The sequence below is a fragment of the Salvelinus sp. IW2-2015 genome, linkage group LG7 (genome assembly GCF_002910315.2).
Source record: "Salvelinus sp. IW2-2015 linkage group LG7, ASM291031v2, whole genome shotgun sequence".
Lineage (NCBI taxonomy): Eukaryota > Metazoa > Chordata > Actinopteri > Salmoniformes > Salmonidae > Salvelinus > Salvelinus sp. IW2-2015.
In genome coordinates this window covers 26,490,223-26,513,343 of record NC_036847.1, presented here as the reverse complement: position 1 = coordinate 26,513,343, position 23,121 = coordinate 26,490,223, and the positions used below count along the sequence as shown (strand labels likewise).

The following is a 23,121-nucleotide window of genomic DNA, read 5'->3' as shown; positions in this document are numbered from 1 at the left end:
GTTGACCTTTTTATGTCTTACTCATTCGGCTACGGAGAGCGTGATCACACAGTCGTCCGGAACAGCTGATACTCTCATGCATCCTCAGTGTTGCTTGCCGAAGCGAAATAGAAGTGATTAAGCTCGTCTGTAGGGCTCATGTCACTGGGCAGCTCACAGCTGTGCTCCCTTTGTAGTCTGTAATAGTTTGCAAGCCTGCCACATAAGACGAGCGTCGGAGCGTGCAGTATGATTCAATCTTAGCCTGATGACGCTTTGCCTGTTTGATGGTTCGTCGCAGCATAGCAGGATTTCTGTAAGCTTCCAGGTAGAGTCCCGCACTTGAAAGCGTCAGCCTACCCTTTAGCTCAGTGTGAATGTTGCCTGTAATCATGGCTTCTGTTGGGTATGTACGTACAGTCACTTGTGGGGACGACGTCCTCTATGCACTTATTGAAAAGCCAGTGACTGATGTGGTGTACTCTCAATGCCACGAAGAATCCGGAAATGTTCCAGTTGTGATAGCAAAACAGTCCTGTAGTACAGCATCGCTCATCTGACCACTTTTATAGAACTGTGCTTCCTGCTTTAATTTTTGCTTGTAAGCAGGAATCAGAAGGATAGAGTTGTGGTCGGATTTACCAAATGGAGGGCGAGGGAGAGCTTTGTACGCGTCTCTGTGTGTGGAGTACAGGTGATCCAGAATTTTTTTCCCTCTGGTTGCACATTTAACATGTTGATAGAAATTTGGTAGAACTGATTTAAGTCCGTGGATGGTTACATCGAGGTGTGGATAGACCCCTCCGCAGAACATTCACGGACCTGAACATGACTTTGTGGCATCTTGAATAGATCAGTACTGTGCATCTTTCAGGAGGACATGGACTCTGCCTAAGCTCAGATGAAAGACAGAATAACAAACAACAGTGTTTTTATCCGAAAAATATACACTGAGTATACCAAACATTAGGACTCCTCCAGAACCGCCTTAATTCGTCAGGGCATAGACTCTACAAGGTGTTCGAAAGCATTCCACAGGGATACTGGCCTATGTTGACTCCAATGCTTCCCACAGTTTTGAAGTTGGCTGGATGACCTTTGGGTGGTGGGACATTCTTGATCACACAGGACACTGAGTGTGAAAAACCCAGCAGCATTGCACTTCTTGACACAAACCGGTGCGTCTGGCACCTACTACCATACCCCGTTCAAAGGCACTTATATTTTTTGTATTGCACATGCACGCTCTGAATGGCACACATACATATTTCACGTCTCAAGGCTTACAAATCATTCTTTATCCTCCTTCCTTTCATCTAAATTGATTGAAGTTGATTTATCAAGTGACATCAAAAAGGGATCATAGCTTTCACTTGGTCAGTCATGGAAAGAGCACGTGTTTTTTATGTTTTGTATACTATATATATATATATGTATATATAGATAGTACCAGTCAAAAGTTTGGACACATCTACTCATTCCAGGGTTCTTCACTATTTTTTACATTGTAGAATAATAGTGAAGACATCAAAACTATGAAATAACACATATGGAATCATGTCGTAACCAAAAAAGTGTTAATTCAAAATATATTTTATATTCTTCAAAGTAGCCACCCTTTGCTTTGATGACAGCTTTGCACACTCTTGGCATTCTCTCAACCAACTACACGAGGCAGCGTTTCAATTAACAGGTGTGCCTTGTTAAAAGTTCATTTGTGGAATTCTTTCCTTAATGCGTTTGAGCCAATCAGTTGTATTGTTACAAGGAAGGGGTCGTACACAGAAGATAGCCCTATTTGGTAAAAGGCCAAGTCCATATTATGGCAAGAACAGCTCAAAAAACAAAGAGAAATGACAGTCCATCATTACTTAACATGAAGGTCAGTCAATCTGGAACATTTTGAAAGTTTCTTTAAGTGCAGTCGCAAAAAACATCAAGCACTATGATGAAACTGGCTCTCATGAGGACTGCCACAGGAAAGGAGGACCCAGAATTACCTCTGCTGCAGAGGATACGTTCATTAGAGTTACCAGCTTCTAACAGCCCAAATAAATGCTTCACACAGTTCAAGTAACACACACATCTCAACATCAACTGTCCAGAGGAGACTGCGTGAATCAGGCCTTCGTGGTCAAATTTCTGCAAAGAAACCACTACTATAGGAAACCAATAAGAAGAAGAGACTTGCTTGGGCCAAGAAACACGAACAATGGGCATTAGACCGGTGGAGTTCAAATCTGAGATTTTTGGTTCCAACCACCGTGTCTTTGTGAGACGTAGAGTAGGTAAACAGATGACTTTGTGGCATCTCCTCCGTTATGTGTGGTTCCCACCGTGAAGCATGGAGATGGTGTGGGGTGCTTTGATGGTAACACTGTCAGTGATTTATTTAGAATTCAAGGCACACTTAACCAGCATGGCTACCACAGCATTCTGCAGCAATACACCATCCCATCTGGTTTGCGCTTAATGGGACTATAATTTGTTTTTCAAAAGGACAATGACCCAAAACACTCCTCCAGGCTGTGTAAGGGCTATTTGACCAAGGAAAGTGATGGAGTGCTGCATCAGATTACCTGGCCCCCACAATCACCTGACTTCAACCCAATTGAGATGGTTTGGGATGAGTTGGACCGTAGAGTGAAGGAAAAGCAGCCAACAAGTGCTCAGCTGTGGGAATTCCTTCAAGACTGTTGGAAAAGAATTCCAGGTGAAGCTGGTTGAGAGAATGCCAAGTGTGCCTACTTTGAAGAATATAAAATATATTTTATTTGACACTTTTTTGGTTACTACATGATTCCATGTGTTATTTCAGTTTTAGTGAACACAAATAAAAAATAAAAAACTTGAATGAGTAGGTGTGTCCAAACTTTTGCCTGGTACTTATATAGTTTTTTAAAATTATTATTACTAAAATAGTGCTTGTTTCCATTGTTCAACGGCAATTTGTAAAGAACCTTTGGCTCGATCGGGTCTGGCAAGATTTGTTTTGCATTTTCAATCAACCATGTATATTGCAAGGGAAAACAAACCTGAATAATGACCAGACAGACATACTTTAGGTAGGTAATCTTTATTGTGGCAATTTAGAACAATAAAACCAAAAAGTGCAGACAAGTATAAGAGAATAGATTCAGCAGAGGCTATGTATTGCTTCCATAGCCAAGGTAAACACTCTAAACACTTAAGTTTAGTTCAAGCACAGTCCAAATATAAATAACATTCACTAAGGTACAAAAAACATTATTAAATGGTGTTTTGCTCAATAAAGCTTGTTTCTCTATAAATAAATCTATTCCTAACAATTTAGGTACATTCCATACAATCTTATTTTACTTGGTAAAAGTGCCCAATTTGTCAGTTGACAGAATAAGCATGCCAATAGTTTAAGGAAAATATTAACCAATCAATTCTGACACAAACCTTCATGTTAGTTTCAAACTAATTGAATGTGACTGGAAACAAGTTTTGTTCACCGAACAACCTCCCATCAGAGATTTGCAGAGCCTTATTGGGAAAACTTAAAATACAAGATGGTGCAACCGCTCTAATACTCACAGTATTATTACAATGGAATCTTAGGATTACCGTGAAACACCCGTGTATCCAAACTATCAAGAATGTATTTAGTGTTGCAATACTGAAATTCTGTAAATCTCTCAAGGATTGTAGGTCGACTAGATTGATCATGAGTTGCCTTCTCATTAATAAGGAATGGACATTTATCCAGTTTAGTTAGTACAGTACTTCTCATTTGCTCAACTTCAAATCACATTACCTTTCCACTCTTATGATTCTATAAAATAAAGGGTTTTAAGACAAATCAGCACAGCAAACTTCTCCCATTAGTCTAACTTTTGCAAAGTGTTCTCTGTTTTATTCAATATACTGTATAATGCTGCAAACAACCATATGGCCAATGCGTACACCTATGCATTCCTCTGAGGAGAGCACCTGATCAAGAGGGTAAAATATTAGTTTAGTGTAACCCCTCGATGAAAACCAACTGTAATCCTAATAGTCTCAAAGAGCAGAATCTATGAAATCTAAATGCTTAAGGCATGGCTAACATATACTGTCATTTCATGTAAACTGTAAGGCTGTTGTGTAAAACACCTGTCTCCGTATTACATCTTTAAACTAAGGCAACCATGGCATCCGTGACAGAGGGAGAAGCATCCATCCATGTATATGGGTAAGAGAGTCTAGCTAGTTACATTTTCAGATATCATTATTTCAAATTTTGTCAGAAAGTTGTTTTCATTTCAAGTTATAGTTTATTGTTAGCTAGCTAGCGAACATTGGCTGGCTCGCTAGCTAACCTTACGTGTATGATCTGTCTAGTAATATTAAATGTGAGGCAACAGTCCCACCTGCATAAATATTAGATGCATTCAATTATGATTTATAAAGAATAGCATCCTCTTCAGTTGCTGATTTTCTCGATTTCATCCAGATCGTCAGTGTCAAGTTTGTTTATCTTCTTATCTGTGGGGAAAAAACGAGACGAAAGGTTAGGTTACTAATGAGATATATAGATCAATATGTACAATTAATTGGTCTAGAGACAGAAACGTACTAAAATGCTCCTCGATTTGGTTGAGAATGTTCATGCTTTGTTTGCTGTCAATCATATTGACGGCAAGCCCCCTCTTGCCGAAACGTCCTGTTCGGCCAATCCGGTGAAGGTATGTCTCGTTGTCAGCGTTTCCGTCTTTGTCCATGGGCAGGTCAAAGTTGATCACCACGGAAACTTGCTCAACATCAATGCCTATTGAAAAAGAAAAGCATGTTATAATCTAAAATGTTCAATGTCAAAGCGAATCTTCCTACATAAATACAATTGGTTACATTTATCATGCTTTAATTTTCTTGATGTTCACCTCTGGAGCATACGTTGGTGGTCACAAGGACTTTCTCTTTCCCCTCCCTGAAGCGTTCAATGATGGCCGCTCTCTGCTCAACAGTCATCTCCCCACTCAGCAGTGCCACCACATGGCCCTCTTTGGTCAGCTCAGCAGACAGCCAGCCAGCTGTCCTTCGGGTCTACAAAGGCAAAGACCATTGATTATTTCTGTTACTTTATGTACCATACAAACACCTTTATTTCTTTACTTTATTAGGCTAGTTCATGTACAATATCAACCCAAATCCCCCAGAAATGTAATTCCTATGATACGTTGAGGACAGACTCACATGACAGAAGATCATAGCCTGGGCGATGGTGATGGCTCCGTAGATATTACAGAGGGCTGTGAACTTCTCGTCCTTATCATTGCAGAGCACGTAATACTGCTTGATGGTGTCCAGAGTCTCCTCTTCACGTTTCAACTTGATGATGTTGGGGTCTGGCACAACCCTCTCGGCAAACTTCCAGACTGAGTCCTCAAACGTGGCCGAAAACAGCAGCATCTGACATTCATTTGGCAACATTCTGCGTGGGGTGGGGAGGGAAAAGTCAGAGTTTCTCCAGGTGGATAATGAATAGATGCTTAGTATTAGCCGTCATCATTTAGTTAGCTAAGAACACAGTTTATTAGCATCAGAAAAAGACATCACAACAGGAAAAGTCCTCAAGATAACCAGCTGAAGAAGCTAAGGTAACTAATCACCATCAGTGGTCATTAAAGCGATGCACCAGTACTTTTTTTTTTAAAATACTTTGTTTTTATTGTAGGAACACAAAGAAAGTACAAATAAAGAAAAATAAAAGAACAAAAAAGATCTGGCAGTTAGTGCACGTCATACCTTCATCATATTAGTTACATTGACATCTTTGAATTAGACCTTTTTCAAGTACAAAACCCATTTTCCCAGTATCCTGACCTCCTCGTGTTCTTAAAGCAAAGGTCATACGGCTCCATATGGTGTATTTCTTTTACAATGTCTATCCATTGTGTCACTGTGGGAGGGTCTTTTGTAGCCATTTCCTAGTGATAGCCTTTTTACTGGCTGCCAGTAGGACCTTCAAGAGGTACTTTCTCTTAAGTCATCAGGTATTTCACCCAAGTACAAAGAAATTAATGTTTGTTCTATGTCCAATCCCATTATTTTTTCCAATGTTAGATCTTATTTCTCCCCAGTAAGTTTCGATTGCGGGGCAAGTCCAAAAGATATGAGAGTGATCCACCTTCAATAGACCGCATTCTCTCCAACAAGGGTGTAGTGAGCCAGCCTGTTTTGATTTCAGTTTAGGTGTTATGAAGAAACGTATAACATTCTTCCAACAGAATTCTCTCCATGACCTTGAGTTGGTGGAGCTTTGTTGAGTCTCTAATATGTTCAACCATGTTTCATCAGTTATTTCAATGTTAAGTTCCTCCTCCCATTTCTTTTTAATATAGTTTGTAGAATGTTTCTTTGAGGATTGAATACCCAAGTAGAGATTTGAAGTTGTTTTTTTGTTACTCCAAGTTGTATGCGTTAGTGAATACTTGGATTAATTTTGGAGGTGCTCGAGGGTCAGTCACTTTTATCTCCCTTAAGAAATAGTGTCGAACTTGTAGGTATCTGTAAAAATCTTGTTTATCCAAGCCATGTTTTTTTTACTTAGGTCCTGGAAGTTATCTAGGTCCCCATTCCTTATAATTGTACTGAATGATGTGATGCCTTTCTGCGTCCATTGTTTAAATCTGCTGTCCTGAGTTGCAGGGATGAAGCTATGCGGGCCAACTCAGCAGTTTGATCTCTCTGTCTAAATTATTTCGCTTAACTACCCTAAACCATGTCTTCAGAGAGAAATTAATCCACTGATTTTGTCTACTGTATATTTCTATTACCATGTCCTTATTTCCCAAAACTGACTGTATGGGTGTCTCTGTATGGGTGTCTCTGTCAAAGTAGTCTCCATGTCTTTCCATTTGGATTCGTATTCTGAATTGCACCAACACACCAGAGGTCTCATTGGGCTGACACAAAATAATCTTTTAGGTTTGGTAAGGCCACACCCCCACAGTTGTTTGGTAATTGTAATGTTGTATATCTAGTTACATTTACATTTAAGTCATTTAGCAGACGCTCTTATCCAGAGCGACTTACAARTTGGTGCATTCACCTTATGATATCCAGTGGAACAACCACYWCTTTACAATAGTGCATCTAACTCTAAGGGGGGGGGGGGTTAGAAGGATTACTTTATCCTATCCTAGGTATTCCTTAAAGAGGTGGGGTTTCAGGTGTCTCCGGAAGGTGGTGATTGATTCCGCTGACCTGGCGTCGTGGGGGAGTTTGTTCCACCATTGGGGTGCCAATAGTTCTTGGTCTCTTACTGTTCCAGATAAACCTTTTTTTCCCCCCTGTTTATCCCATTCACTAAACTGTTTAGGTAGTATTTCTATGATTGGAACAAATACAGAAAAAACCTTGGCAGGATGTTCATTTTGATTGTTTCAATTCTACTATTAAGATCTAAGGGAAGTGAATTCCACCTGTCTAGGTCATCATTTATTTTCTTGTTGATGTGATCGTAATTCATGCAATAAAGTTTGGGTGTATCTTTTGGTAGATATACTCCAAGATATTTAATGGATGAAGAGGTCCAGTGGAGGTTATACCTACTCTTCAGCTCTTCCTGTGGGGTATAATTATATACCAGGGCTTGGGTCTTGTGTACGGTAAGCACATGCTCTGAATATGTTCCAAATGTTTGTAAAACATCCATCAATCTAGGTACACTTGAGCCTGGATCTTTAAGGAATAACAGAACATCATCAGCATACATGCATATCTTATGTTCACTGCCTCTCATTGTTATTCCCTCTAAGGTTGGGTCTTTTCTTATTGCCTGTGCTAATGGTTCGAGGTACAAGGAGAAGAGCGTGGGTGAAAGATTACAGCCGTGTCTTGCTCCTCGCTCTAATTTGATCATTTGTGACAAATGTCCATTTATCTTTATTCTAGCGGTCGGACATGAATACAGTGTTTTGATGCACTGTATCACTTCTTTGTTGAAACCAAATCCTTCCATAACTTGGAATAGATAATCCCATCCCACTGAATCAAATGCTTTTTCTGCATCTAGACGGATTAATATTGCACTTGTCTTATTCTGAGTAATGTGGTCCATGACATGTAGTGTTCTCCTTATAATTGTCCTGTGTCTGCCTATTTTGTATGAAACCAGTTAGATCTCCGTCAATCAATTCTGGGATTATGTTCTCCATTCTTTTGGCTATTATTGATGCTTATAGTTTATAATCCGTGTTAAGAATTGCGATAGGTCTATATGAACTGCATTCCTTCTTATGTTTACCCTCTTTTGGCATTACAGATATGATGGCCTCTCTCCATGACGGTGGGAGACCACCCTCCCGCAATGTCCAGTTAAAACAGGCCTTAAGTAGAGGTGTTAGTTGTTCTCTGAAGGTCTTGAACCATTCTGAAGGGAAGCCATCAGGGCCTAGAGACTTGTTTACTTTTAGATTAGATATTGCTTTATTAATTTCTTCGGTGGATATTTCTAAAGTTAGTCTATCATCATTTTGCTCTGTCCCAATTGAGGGGAGATCAAGTGAGTTCAAAAAATGCTCTATTGTCTGTGCATCTGCCTTCTCTGGTTGCTTGTATAGATGTGTAATATGATTCAAATGCATTCTGTATTTCATCTAATTTGCATGTGATCTTCTTTGTTTTGGGGTCTTTTATTTTGAAAATGGTATTCTGTGCTTGTTGTTTCCTGAGTTTCCAGGCTAGTAATTTGGTTGCCTTTGAGCCTGCTTCATAATATTGTTGTTTCAGGAACCTGAGCTTTTTCTTTACTTCTTCTCTATAAATCTGGTCAATTTCCTGTTTTACCTTTTGATTCTCTAATAATATAAGAGGGTCTTGTATTGACGATGAGATCATTCTAAGTTTCTTAATGTTTCCTGTAATTTCAGCAGTTTCTGTGCTTTTTAATCTTTTTCTTGAGAGATGATGTGGCTATGATCTTCCCTCTAATAACCGCCGTAGCTGCATCCCACAATGTAGCAGGAGATACTTCCCCATTATCATTATTCTCCAGATAGATGTTCAATTCTGTCTTTATTGATTCCTTGAATGCTGGATCATTCAGCATGCTTGTATTTATTTGTATTTATTTATTTCACCAGGTAGGCAAGTTGAGAACAAGTTCTCATTTACAATTGCAACCTGGCCAAGATAAAGCAAAGCAGTTCGACACATACAACAACACAGAGTTACACATGGAGTAAAACAAACATACAGTCAATAATACAGTAGAAAAATAACTCTACATACAATGTGAGCAAATAAGGTGAGAAGGGAGGTAAAGGCAAAAAAGGGCCATGGTGGCGAAGTAAATAGAATATAGCAAGTAAAACACTGGAATGGTAGATTTGCAGTGGAAGAATGTGCAAAGTAGAAATAGAAATAATGGGGTGGAAAGGAGCAAAATAAATAAATACAGTAGTGGAAGAGGTAATAGTTTGAGCTAAATTATAGATGGGCTATGTACAGGTGCAGTAATCTGTGAGCTGCTCTGACAGTTGGTGCTTAAAGCTAGTGAGGGAGATAAGTGTTTCCAGTTTCAGAGATTTTTGGAGTTCGTTCCAGTCAGTAGCAGCAGAGAACTGGAAGGAGAGGCAGCCAAAGGAGGAATTGCTTTTGGGGGTGACCAGAGAGATATACCTGCTGGAGCACGTGCTACGGGTGGGTGCTGCTATGGTGACCAGCAAGCTGAGATAAGGGGGGACTTTACCTAGCAGGGTCTTGTAGATGACCTGGAGCCAGTGGGTTTGGCGACGAGTATGAAGCGAGGGCCAGCCAACGAGAGCGTACAGGTCGCAGTGGTGGGTTGTATATGGGGCTTTGGTGACAAAACGGATGGCACTGTGATAGACTGCATCCAATTTATTGAGTAGGGTATTGGAGGCTATTTTGTAAATGACATCGCCGAAGTCGAGGATCAGTAGGATGGTCAGTTTTACGAGGGTATGTTTGGCAGCATGAGTGAAGGATGCTTTGTTGCGAAATAGGAAGCCAATTCTAGATTTAACTTTGGATTGGAGATGTTTGATGTGAGTCTGGAGAGTTTACAATCTAACCAGACACCTAGGTATTTGTAGTTGTCCACATATTCTAAGTCAGAACTCTGGACGGGCGGGCAGGTGCAGGCAGCGATCAGTTGAATAGCATGCATTTAGTTTTACTTGTATTTAAGAGTAGTCGGAGGCCACGGAAGGAGAGTTGTATGGCATTGAAGCTCGTCTGGAGGGTTGTTAACACAGTGTCCAAAGAAGGGCCAGAAGTATACAGAATGGTGTCGTCTGCGTAGAGGTGGATCAGAGACTCACCAGCAGCAAGAGCGACATCATTGATGTATTAAGTCTCCATATAGTATTTCTTGGTTTGCTATCAAGGTGTAGAGTAAGGTAAACTCCATTATGATCTGATAAGTCGCTCTGCCCGATCCTACAMTCCTTAAGCCTGTGTCTATCTGCACTGTACATGAAAAAGTAGTCTAACCGTGAGTATTCAGTGTGGCGGGCTGAGTAAAAAGTATATTCCTTATCGGTCTTGTCGGTGTCACGCCATACATCGAGCAGTCCTAGATCCTGCAATATCCTATTGATCTTTTTAGCAACTAGACTCATTTTCCTATTTTGATTTGTGCTGTCCAATTTTGAGTTTAAAATTGTGTTCAAATCCCCTCCACATAAAAGAGTGCCAGAGGTTTCTGTGGCAATTAAATCAAACACCTTCCTGTAGAAGACCATGTCACTCCCTGGGGGTGCGTATACATTAAATAATGTAACTTCCTGTTATCCAGTTTACATTTAACAAGTATAAATCTACCCTCCTTGTCTTTTATTTCTGACAAACTCAAAATTAACTGCATTTGGGATCAAGATTGCAACTCCCCTTCTACCCCTTTTGTAAGAAAAAAAAGTGTTCCTATATACCATTTACTTTAGTTTCTCGTGTTCAGGTGTGGATAAGTGAGTTTCCTGCCAGAATAGTATGTCAACTCTCTCCCGTTTCATCTTTGCTATTACCTTACTTCTCTTGATGGCACTCCCCAGTCCGTTTACATTGAGACTTATGACCTTAAATTCCCGATGATGCATCGATATAAATAAAAAAACCTGTGCACCATATCTGCCTGCTTATCATGAGCCTAAAAATGAACGAAAAATCAAGAACGATAATTAAGTAAACCAAAGTGGGAAAATACTTTGGTATTTGGACTCCCATGTCAGAGGACTGTCTCTTGCCTCTGGGATTTGAGGGGATGAACCTGTCCGCAGGAGGGACCCCTCGCTCAGATATGAAAATGCGTGATGTAGTCACAAACAAGACCTGTTGGAACCGAAAATAATAAGGGCGCCTATTCTGTCGCTTATACACATCGGTTAATTACAAGTGAAAACTATATTGGTCATGCGTGCATGTCATGAATCCTCCCCTTGATATGCCCTTCTGTCATTAATCCTTAGCTAATATATATGTTATTAACGTGACGCTTAGTTTGTTCATAAAGAACACATACCTTTGGCTACTCACCCTTGTTTAGCATTGGGGGAAAATAGGGGAGATATTTTACCTATTGGAATGTCAACCGTAACAACCCAACGTCTTAACAGCTCGCGATAACTATTAATTCTGTTAAATCCAATTCAGTGTCTTCCATCTTCCCGTTGGAAATGCCCGAGTCTCTCTCGGATGTGAACGTCCTCTCGCCGAGGTGGTTTCCATCTTTGTCCATGACTCTGCTTGTCGACAACAATCCATGGGAGAGCCTGCTCGAGTCTCCGCCGGTGATGTCGCCTTTCTCCTGGCGGTATACTCCACTGGAATGCCCCTCGACTTCAGGTCCTCAGCCGCCTCGTCTGCATGCACGTATGTAACCGGGCCATTTTCCAGAAATACCCACATTTTTGCTGGGAATGGTGTTTGGAAGCGAATACCCTTCTCTTTAAGTGCTTGGGGGTGTGGGGTGTGAATGGGGGTGTATTCTTTCCTTCTTTTCAGTATCTCTCTCGCGTAGTCATGATCAAAGAACACTCATTGGCCTTGGAAGTTAACAGGCTTTTTCTAGGTTGCATGTAAGATTTTCTCTGACTGAGAATTTTAGGAACCATACTACTATGGATCTTGGAGGGGCACCGCTGGGGTGTTTTGGGGCCAGAGCTCGGTGTGCTCTCTCGATTCCCAGGTCAGTGTCATCTTCAAGTATGTCTTTGAATAGACCCTCCACGAATTTGGGCATAGAGTATTTTTCTGCGCCCTCTACTACGTTATAAAGTCTAATGTTGTTTCGACGTGAAAAACTGTCACTTTTGCCTGTAGTGCGTGTTGGCTTTTCAGTGACTTCAAGTATTTCCTTGACTGGAGTTCCATGTGTCCGTTTCCCCAATGTGCTGTTCTGCATCCCCCATTCTTGTAGATATGCTGTGAAGTTCTTCTTTGTTTTCTTCAAGTTTCTGGTTAATGTCCTTCTTGAACTCATTTTAGTTATTTTCTTACATCTTCTCGAAGTTCCTCTCGTAAGCCTGTGAGCGCCTCGAGCAATTCCTCCATTATCACCTCACGAAATGAGGGTTCTTTTGCTGCTGCTATCTTATTTGCGCTAGCATTAGCCATCTCGGGTTCATCGACGATTATATCTTCTGCGGTCTTGTTACGGGCTGTTGTTGTAGCTCCGTGACCTTTTCCTATTTTCCCCTTTTCCGTAAGTTATTACAATGCTCTGAGTAAATACTTGAATTTAGGGGGGGAAATACCCAACCGATGTGCAGTACGAAAAACTAGGCAGCCATTTCCTAAGTTACGTCACCGGAAGCCGATGCTCCATTACTTTTGTATACTTTTCAGACAGTAGTTCTGAAAGTAGTGCTCACAAGATAAGTGGTCCCCGAAAATTGCTTACTAGGTCACACATGTGCAGATACAGTATGTGCACCACTTCATCGCTCTCCCTCTCGTTCTACTGTGTGTGCGTCTTCCTAGCTGTCACTCAAATGGCGAGGGGCTGAAGCTCTTTGGTTGAACATAAATTGCTAGGGGGCTGGCCGACGTGGGGCAAAATGTTGGGAAATGGTGCAGTATTTTCTGGCCTATCCAGGCAAAGGAACAATTTCCTGTGCCTGTGAAACTCACAGCTATGCTTGCAATAGCACATATGAAGTGGGAGACTAGCGGATACAATATAACTTCTATCTCGCTGTGATATTCTCAGACAGATTGAGCTCTCAACATGAAAAAAATACCAAATCATGTCATAGAATTTAAACAAGACCACTTTCTATAGGTCACAGACAAGCGGAAGTTGTAACGAGTCTGCACAAATTTGAATGGTGTCTCTGTGCCCCTCAGTGGACGTTTAGAATTCTTGTCAGTTATGTAAAATAGTGCCAATATTGTACTGTCACTAAGTACGATCATATTTATATGACAGTTATAAGAAAGGTGAAATCTATAGTAAGTTGTTTACAAAGTACTTTATTTAGAAAGTATCATATCAAGCCCTATTGCCCCACTTTTGTTGAATAGAAAAAATAGATTTTTTATATTTTCCTAATATATTTGTACTATGTACTTGAGGTTGTGTCCTCAAAAGTGAGTACACCTCAACAATTTGTAACTATTTTTACCAGAAAGGTGAGTTCCCAAACTTTCTAAAACTATGCAACATTACCAGTTATTGTTTATGCACATCTCATGAAAGAATGTATTTGCATATGTATATTTAGGCAGAAATAAAAATGTTGCCCTATCATTCAAGAGGTTAATGTTTTATTTTATTTAACTAGGCAAGTCAGTTAAGAAGAAATTCTTATTTACAGTGACGGGCTACCCCGACCAAACCCTAACGCGCTGGGCCAATTGTGCGCCGCCCTATGGGACTTCCAATCACGGCCGGTTGTGATACAGCCTGGAATTAAACCAGGGTCTGTAGCGACGCCTCTAGCACTGTGATGCAGTGCCTTAGACCACTGCTCCACTCGGGAGCAATACTTAATAGCAACACTCATGTAATTACTGGCCTGCAAGACGAGCTTGTCTTGTAGAACTTAGGTTATGCTAGATGAGAGTACTGTACATTTACAACTTATGAGAAAACTCACCTTTGGATCCGGATGCTCTGGTCCTGGTGACCTTGTGTGGCAATCATGACGTCAGCCTCATCCAGGACGAAGACGCTGATCTTCTTGGGGTCGATGATCTTCAGTTTGGAGCACCAGTCTAGGACCGTGCCAGGTGTCCCGATGACAATTTGCTCCTGAATCTTCGTCCCTCGGTCCACTGCTCAGCACCCAGAGACATATAGGGCAGTTAATTATGATTCTCATTAGCATCTTTTACAGAACATCCACTTTATAATACAACTTAAGATGTGGCATTCGCTTCATTGAAAGTTATGCTTCCGCCATGACATTTGTGTGAGAGCACCGGCATTGATTACAATTTCCCCAGTGAAATTATGCACCATAACATTACAGATTGTATTCAGAATAAAAAAGCATGAATGTTTTGACACTTACATTTATTGCCACGAATGGCATATGCCAATTTGACCTCAGGATAGAATTTCCCCATCTGTTCAATGACTTTACCAGTCTGCAAGGCTAGCTCGTACGTTGGGGCAATGCAAAGACACTGAGGGGGCAAAATAAGGAGTTTCAGTAATATGAGGCTTTTATCTATAAAATCAACAAACTAAAAAAGCAACACACTGTGATGGAAGTGTTCTATACTAAGGCACTTTCCTTTTACCTGCTACCCTGATCTGCAGTCGCTCTTAATTAAACAAACCCATAAACTCTTTCTGAACTTGCTGATTACCTGACCGCTGAGTACCTGTATCAGAGGTCTAGCTTCTTAAAGCTAAGACCATAGCCTGAGTAATGCTAATGGCTCCAGTATATATCAGTGCTGAAGATGGAGATGTCAACTCACCTGAGTCCATTTGTTAGCTGGGTCAACATGGCTGAGCATGGCCAGCGCAAAGGCAGCTGTTTTACCTGTGCCGGACTGTGATTGGGCAATCAGGTTCTGAGGTCTGGAACCAGAGGGATAATACACGCTGAAGAGAGAACAATGGGGGACTAAAAGGTAGATCATGTAGATTCCATTAATTTCACATCAAAATCCAATCAAACAACTATATTACTGTATACATAACGTGATAATTGTTAATAACTAGTTTGACTACATCTGACTGAAGGTTAAAATGAAATGTTTAATATCAGAACACACAACCCCTTCAAATATGCAGAATATCTAGGCTATTTCCTCTATTAATGAGCTTAATCACAAGGAGCATTGCGCTAAATGGGGCGGCAGCGTAGCCTAGTGGTTGGACTAGTAACCGAAAGGTTGCAAGATCGAACCCCTGAGCTGACAAGGTAAAAATCTGTCGTTCTTCCTCTGAACAAGGCAGTTAACCCACTGTTCCTAGGCCGTCATTGAAAATAAGAATTTGTTCTTAACTGACTTGCCTAGTTAAATAAAGGTTAAAAAAAATAAAAATGAAATGGGTACTCACGGCTCTGCCAGCATCATGGGCAGGGCATTCTCCTGGATCTTAGAGGGTCTGTTGAAACCCATGTCATACACTCCTCTTAGCAGCTCATCTTTCCTGAGATGGAAGAACATTTAAAAGACCACATTAAAAAAAGGCCAACCAAACATGTTGAACACGATACTGCAAAAAAGGTGATGTTGTAGATCCTAACTCGGGTTAAAATACACTTTATAGTGTAGGTTTCATGTGAGGTAGGCCTACACACATTTGTAAATTAGTAAGCAATGGTGAATTTGAACACCGAGATAACGCACAGTCTCAGCTCTTCAAATGTCTTGACCGAGTAAAGAGGAGAGTTTGGATCCCTCTGAAGAACCTCTACTTGATTGGTAGTGTTCACAAGGCTGGTGTGGATCATCTTATTCAACAACGACTGGGCCGCTTTGTCCTCTACAAGGCAAGAGTGACAGGTGAATGGCCTGTTGTAGTAACTGAATGGAGACATGATGATGGGGAGATTAAAATAAACCCTGGGAAATCACACACCTTTTTCTTCCCCTTCGGTGCCATTCTCCACTTGTTTTGTGGTACCTGAAGGAACAACAAAAACTCATCACCCCATTTTATCACAAAAAGGTCATAAACAATAATACATGGATATCACGTGCAAAGTTTTATTATTGATACCACAGTGATTTTACCTTTTGCCTTTCTAAATGCAGCATCACCTCCACCTCGAGGTGGAGATCTTATCACCAAGGAGCCGAACTTGTAAAAGAAACATGTTGTTAGTACGCAAATATCTAAGTTTTCCCTCGTCAAATATAGGCAAGTAACGTGACGTGTCTGCACTGAAGTGTCAAATTATGCCAACAACTTCAAAGGCATAACAAACACCGCTACAGTCATTCAGAAGGTGTGTCAGTTAACAGTTGCACACCATCAGCACATGGTTAGCTAGCTAACCTCTGACAGTTCAGCCACAAATTGCCTCAGCTACAGTTGGCTGCGCTAGCAAGCTTGCTAGGTAGCAGCATAAAGTCTGATGCTTTTCGTCATGCATGGTTGGGAATTCAGCTAGCTAATGAGCTAGCGAAACATTTAAACTTACAGAGTCAGTCGTAGATTCCTGTTTATCGACAGCCAGAGCCCAGGAGTCAGTAGCCATTGTTCACGTTTAATGTATATTATTTTACACCAATTTTCTGCTACACAACAAACTATGAAATGAAGCTGGGCGTCGAAAGGGATGCTGCTGCCTGCTAAGCAAAAGAAGCTGCCGCTGTTGCGCACCTAGCTGCACTCTTTCTGATGGGAACTCGGAAGTGGAATTCTGAGTTCCCATCAACTTTGTTTACCCCATTAGTTTGTGTAGGCCTTCGTTGAAAATGTGCAATACTACAGGCTCTATTAGAATAATACATTCTGTTATCAGATAAACAGGTTTGGCTATTGTTTTGTTTATTAATCGTCCACTTATTACAGCTATAAAGGATGTGTAATTTCTAGCTAATTTGTCTTTTTCTTTTGATTTGTCATCTGGTCCCAGAAAATCTGAGTAGGAGAAGAGATGGCGGTCCTGATGAGTGACCCAGCCAGGTAGAAGAGACCTGTCAGTCCACATAAAGAGAGAGGGTGAGATGAGGCTGGGGGGAGGGGATTGATTAATTGTGGAGCGGATGCAGCTTCAGCCAATAACTCCCACCCACATCATCCCTCCCTCACAAATGTGTTTTAAGATGCCATTAGAGGTCTACATCGATTGTCGTGGTTACGTCCTCAGTAAAAACAACACCAAAAAAACAGGTGGATCAGATTAACAGTGGCCACAACGCAGACAGCCAAAATCCTATCAACCACATTAGAATCTAAACATTATAGGCTTTGCAATAAAGCAGAGACAGAGCACTGGACTGGTGAGGGGGAAGGTTGATGCCTGGATGGAGGCGAGAAGAGCTTTATGTTCCCCCCTCCCACTATTTATTGTTCTCCACGCCTGGCGTTGCATTTAATTTAGTCTGATCCCCCAGCTATCAAAAAGGATGCATGAATGGGGTCTCTCGTCATCGATTGCAGGGAAGAAGGAGAGTGGGTGGTGCTGATGCTATGAATGCAGAGGGGAGGAGTAGTAGGGGAAGGGGAGGGCGGAATGCTAATCTGTTACACAGGTTTCTCGCTCTGTATCTCTGTCTCTCTCTCTCTCTCTCTCTCCCTTTCTTTCCCAGTCAGTGAAAACCTCTAACTCCAGCCACAGGGAGGGGGGAGAGACTGAGCTGAGATACTTTGTATAACCACATGTTGCTGTGCTGACTATATTGCTGCCAAGGTTGCTGCCTAGTGTCCACTGTCCTTCTCTGTTTTTGTTTAGTTCCTCTGTGAAAAGCCAGAGACATTTAATTAATAGTTTATTTCCCCACCTCTGGTAGCTGGCATTTTCCACATACTCTAGAGGAAAGAAAAAAGGGATGGAAAAGAAATAGAGGCGAAAAGGACATATTTCATGAAAAGTGGGTATCCAAAAGACAGAAATCATCATCTCACCCCCAAATTACACAAATGAAAGGTAAGACTTCAGTATTTCTGTAGTTGTTGCTGAATATTGTGCATGTATATTGTATATTGGCATTGATATGTTTGCAATTATATCAGCCAGCAATGAAATCCAGCAATAGCAATACAAACCATTCTGTATTATCAACAGATGGTTATTTCTGACCTGTTTCCTTGGAAAGCTGCTGTTATTGTGGTGTTATCATGACTGTACTGTATGGTGACTATGTGGATGATATTAGGCTATGTTTGGATGAGCCTTTCTGAAGAGCTCAAGACAATTCATACGACAAGGAGAGGGTCTATGGGGTCTGTCACTTGGACACACTCATTATCACAGCCTGTCAGACTGAAAAAAGAAACTCCCATTAAGAGACAAACACTAATGGATTACCTTTAGGATTTTGCCATTATTGAAAAGGGCATAATATCAATCAACTTAATTGTGAACATTTTATGATTTTGCCCCAACATTTTTATTCCTCTTCTCATTTTTGGATATATTATATTATTTTTTAAAGTAGATTTAGGTTATTAATCACGGTTATTAATTATAGGTTATTAATCAATATGAGGCTGAATAATCTGATTGCACAATGCATTTCTGTATTGTCACAGCTAAAACAGTTTACAGTCCAGTTATGCTGTTCAATTTGTTTTTAGAATAAGGGAAGAATAATGGCATTGTGATGTGAGAGATGTTGCATTTTAGAGGAACAAGACACTGCATCTGCTTGTTCCCATCTTGTGTCCCTTAGGACACGTGGTGGCACTGTTGACACTGATTGCAGAGCAGGTGTGCGCAGTGAGCACTGTGGGTGCATCTGTCTGGCCTATTCCTTTTCACTAAATGACAACCCTGTGCCGGGCCAGCCAAAACCTCCTTTTGATTAATTAGTATGAGGAGGTGGCACACTTAAAATATATTTTTTAAATGAATTATGGATCCTGTAAATTGTGGATGCATTATGACAGCAGACAGTCATCTTGTCCAGGCAGGGAGTCAGGAAGACCAATGATCTTGAGATCCATCATGTAGATAATTCACAAAAATACTATTTGGCTGAAGGAGCAGTTTGGAGTTTTTCACTCTGTCTAAGTATTGTACTGTATGTAGTCTTACAGCCACTAATATTGGCATATTAGTTTGGAGAGACACTGGCCAGTATCATCAGCAGGCAGGCAACGGCTCAGTCTCTATGGAAATTTGCTGTCGTCACAACACCACGCATAAAGGCTGTGTTAGAGGCTCAGGGTATGGCTCTCTGAACACAACAGAAACCCAGGACACCACAACATAATAAAGTCTGGGTTGCTATATACAGTGCCTTTGGAAAGTATTCAGACCCCTTGACTTTTTCCACATTTTGTTAAGTTAAATCAAATCAAATCAAATTACAGCCTTATTCCACAATCTATTAAATATTATATTTTTCTGAGCAATCTACACACAATACCCCATTATGACAAAACAAAAACAGGTTTTTAGATGTAAAAAATATAAGTGCATCCTGTTTCCATTGATCATCCTTGAGATGTTTCCACAACGTCATTGGAGTCCACCTGTGGTAAATTAAATTGATTGTACATGATTTGGAAAGGCACACACCTGTCTATATAAGGTCCCACAGTTGACAGTGCATGTCAGAGTAAAAACCAGGCCATGAGGTTGAAGGAATTTTCCGTAGAGCTCCGAGACAGGATTGTGTCGAGGCACAGATCTGGGGAAGAATACCAAAACATTTCTGCAGCATTGAAGGTCCCCAAGAACAAAGGGGCCTCCATCATTCTTAAATGGAAGAAGTTTGGAACCACCAAGACTCTCCTAGAGCTGGCCAACCAAGGCCGGACGGAAGCCACTTCTCAGTGAAAGGCACATGACAGCTCACTTGGAGTTTGCCAAAAGGCACCTAAAGACTCTTAGACCATGAGAACTCTTTGGCCTGAATGCGTAGCGTCACGTCTGGAGGAAACCTGGCACCATCCCTACGGTGAAACATGGTGGTGGCAGCATCATGCTATGGGGATGTTTTTCAGCGGCAGGGACTGGGAGATTAGTCAGGATCAAGGCAAAGATGAACGGAGCAAAGTACAGAGAGATTCTTGATGAAAACCTGTTCCAGAGCACTCAGGACCTCAGACTGGAGCGAAGGTTCACCTTCCTACAGGAGTGGCTTCGGGACAAGTCTCTGTCTTTGACTGGCCCAGACTTGAACCCGATCGAACATCTCTGGAAGAGACCTGAAAATAGCTGTGCAGCAACGCTCCCCATCCAGACGGACAGAGCTTAAGAGTATCTGCAGAGAGGAATGGGATAAACTCCCCAAATATAGGTATACCAAGCTTGTAGCGTCCTACCCAATGAAGACTCAAGGCTGTAATCTCTGCCAAAGGTGCTTTAACAAAGTACTGAGTAAAGGGTCTGAATACTTATGTAAATGTGATATTTCAGTTTTTTTTATATATACATTTGCAGAAATGTCTGAAAACCTATTTTTGCTTTGTCATTATGTGTTATTGTGTGTAGATTGATGAGGGGAAAAAACGATCTTACCAATTTTAGAACAAGGCTGTAATGTAACACAATGTGGAAAAAGTCAAGGGGTCTGAATACTTTCCGAATGCACTGTAGGATGACATTTGCATGAAAATACAGGTCGGCCATAAGCATTGTCCACTTCTCACAGCCCAATCTCATCTCGCACCCTCATTCATGCAATATTCTACCAGACCAGTGCACCTTTGGTGTTGATCATCTGTTTGATGGATGAGTCATGCTTTTTCTATAGTGGGAATTTGAAATGTTGTGTCCTGAATATAACCTTGAAAAATGTATATGTCTTCACTTGCTGCCTTTGCCTTGCATGTACAGTAGATCAGAGGCCCCCAACCATACTACATTAAAAATATCTCTCTCTAATGTTTTTGTTTTCATTTTCACCAATCACCTTTGTAGTCTAAGCATAGTCTAAGCATGCAAGGACTGAACTGATAGTTTGAATTCTCCTGTGGTTTTATTGTCTGGGCCTGCTCTGCAGGGATGTAATGTTTTTGCTGATCAGAATTCTGGACAGCAAAAGACATGATTCTACTTCAAAGGCACTACAAAGGCCCTTACTGTTGTCTTTGATGTTATTGCTGGACAACAATGCAAGGGTGAGGATATCAGAGCTAGACTTATACTGATGTTTGCTTGTTTGTTGAATTATTGTACAAGTTATTCAAAAAGATTCTGAACATGATGTTTTTTACCCTCTGTCTATGATTGGCAATGAAAAGAAACTCACCATGCCAGGCCTGATCAACAAGGGGAGTCAGAATGCTCTGCCTCTCAGTGTCTGCGAGATCACTTCCTGTGTCAGAGGTTACACCCTGGCCCTGACAGCATCCATGACCTACAATAACTTCGAGGACAATCCTATTGAGGGTGAGAACCTCATTTGTTATTACAAATATAAAAGTTATCATGAACATTCTCTGGGGGCCTTATACAAGTGTGTTTAGAATTATGATTCTGAATTTCCTTCCCTTGTCTCTGAGGTAGCCTCCAGAGCTTCCACAGTGCTTCTCAATATCAATCATTACTTTTAGTTAGTTTAGTTAGTTAGTTTGTTTTACTTAATTGCCTGTTTGTCTCTGGTTAATGTTAACTGTATTTGATGTAGGTGTCTTCATTTACCCGCTGGAAGAATGCTCTACCGTGGTGGGATTTGAAGCTATGATCTCCAACCAGATAATAACCGTGCAAATCAAAGACAAGTCCAAGATTGATGACTGTTACGTTGATTGCTGCACTACAACTAATGGTGCCCTTCAGAGTGGCAGTGGTAAGGATGGGTCTCATGTGAAGTGCTGTGGTCAGTGGTTGTGTAGTTTGGTCCCAGATCTGTTTGCACTGTCTTGCCAACTCCTATGGTCATTTGTATGACAATGACAGTAGGAGATGGAAAGACAGCACAAACAGAGACCAGGCTAGTGGTTTTGGGTCCAACTATCTTGATTCCTAGTCTAAACAATAAGGATAACATTTCTCTGAAAAATACAAAACATTACCATTTATGTGAGTTGTTCATTTATGTGAGTTGTTCTGTCCTCATCCAGGACATATTGTGCTGGATGAGGACTTGGAGAGGACAGTTTTGGTGGTGAACCTGGGGGTCATCCCCCCTCTGGAGACGGTCAACGTGTTGGTCAGCACCTCCTCTGAGCTGCCCACCCTGCCCAATGGGGGTATCCGGGTCACCTCACCCACCGTGTGCACCCCCAGGGTCCAGAGGACCATCAACGAGGAGCAGGGACTCTCCCCAAACTTCCACAACAGAGCGTAAGAATACCGTGACAGAGTGTCATCATCATAACCACAACTGAATATCATCACTGTGCCACAGCTGAATGTCAATGCTGTCTTGTCCAAATCAAATATCTATAGTGCCATTTTGATCTTTAAAGGAAACTTGAACTTTAACTGGTAACTTGGAGGTTAAGTTATTCACAGCATGCATGCATGCATCAGACATCAATTATTTCAAATGTTGGGCTCCCGAGTGGCACAGCGGTCTAAGGCACTGCATCTCAGTGCTAGAGGCGTCACTACAGACACCCTGGTTCGAATCCAGGCTGTATTACATTTTACATTTAAGTCATTTAGCAGACGCTCTTATCCAGAGCGACTTACAAATTGGTGCATTCACCTTATGATATCCAGTGGAACAACCACTTACAATAGTGCATCTAACTCTTTTAAGGGGGTGGGGGTTAGAAGGATTACTTTATGCTATCCTAGGTATTCCTTAAAGAGGTGGGGTTTCAGGTGTCTCCGGAAGGTGGTGATTGACTCCGCTGACCTGGCGTCGTGAGGGAGTTTGTTCCACCATTGGGGTGCCAGAGCAGCGAACAGTTTTGACTGGGCTGAGCGGGAAGACACATATTAAGAGTAAATGAGTTTTGGTAACACTTCAGATAGTGTTCTTCGTTTATCGCATCTTTAATTTATAACCGATCACTGTATGGGTTTACAGGTTATGATTAACACATTTTACTTGTGCTGCGAGTTTACATTCTTCTAAAACTTGTTTGCTGTGTCAACCAATACGAGATTCAAAATTAATATGAATGAAAATGTT

The 23,121-nt window shown here is 41.2% G+C and overlaps 2 protein-coding genes across 3 annotated transcripts in view; one reads left to right on the top strand and one right to left on the bottom strand.

Moving 5' to 3' along the window:
- Positions 1 to 3,045: 3,045 nt before the first annotated feature.
- On the bottom strand, positions 3,046 to 17,034 carry LOC111966727 (ATP-dependent RNA helicase DDX19A-like). 2 transcript variants are annotated; one of them, XM_023991611.2, is made up of 12 exons: positions 16,560 to 17,034; positions 16,150 to 16,216; positions 15,995 to 16,039; positions 15,763 to 15,898; positions 15,470 to 15,562; positions 14,881 to 15,007; positions 14,466 to 14,580; positions 14,049 to 14,226; positions 5,179 to 5,416; positions 4,866 to 5,028; positions 4,562 to 4,753; positions 3,046 to 4,470 (listed from the first exon to the last, which is right to left on the bottom strand). In XM_023991611.2, exons 1-12 carry the CDS (start codon positions 16,614 to 16,616, stop codon positions 4,409 to 4,411), a joined length of 1,473 nt encoding a protein of 490 aa, XP_023847379.1. In that variant the 5' UTR covers positions 16,617 to 17,034; the 3' UTR covers positions 3,046 to 4,408. The 2 variants fall into 2 exon arrangements, with proteins under 2 accessions (XP_023847379.1, XP_023847380.1); XM_023991612.2 differs by having other exon boundaries at positions 14,881 to 14,983; positions 16,560 to 17,033.
- A 695-nt stretch (positions 17,035 to 17,729) lies between these two features.
- LOC111966726 (von Willebrand factor A domain-containing protein 5B1-like) overlaps positions 17,730 to 23,121 on the top strand; it is a 68,302-nt gene continuing 62,910 nt past the window's right edge. Inside the window, exons 1-4 of the mRNA XM_023991610.2 lie at positions 17,730 to 18,011; positions 21,278 to 21,425; positions 21,664 to 21,825; positions 22,100 to 22,322. Of these exons, the coding sequence (XP_023847378.1) occupies positions 21,287 to 21,425; positions 21,664 to 21,825; positions 22,100 to 22,322 (524 nt within the window). The 5' untranslated portion in view covers positions 17,730 to 18,011; positions 21,278 to 21,286. The remainder of the gene's footprint in view (positions 18,012 to 21,277; positions 21,426 to 21,663; positions 21,826 to 22,099; positions 22,323 to 23,121) is intronic.

Excerpts from the sequence above, each read along its gene's own strand:
- LOC111966727 (XM_023991611.2), bottom strand. The coding sequence starts at position 16,616 with ATGGCTACTGACTCCTGGGCTCTGGCTGTCGATAAACAGGAATCTACG. Across the intron at positions 14,581-14,880 it reads CAGCTAACAAATGGACTCAG|TGTCTTTGCATTGCCCCAAC; the intron begins GTGAGTTGACAT and ends TTGCCCCCTCAG. Across the intron at positions 4,471-4,561 it reads CCAAATCGAGGAGCATTTTA|ATAAGAAGATAAACAAACTT; the intron begins GTACGTTTCTGT and ends TTTTCCCCACAG.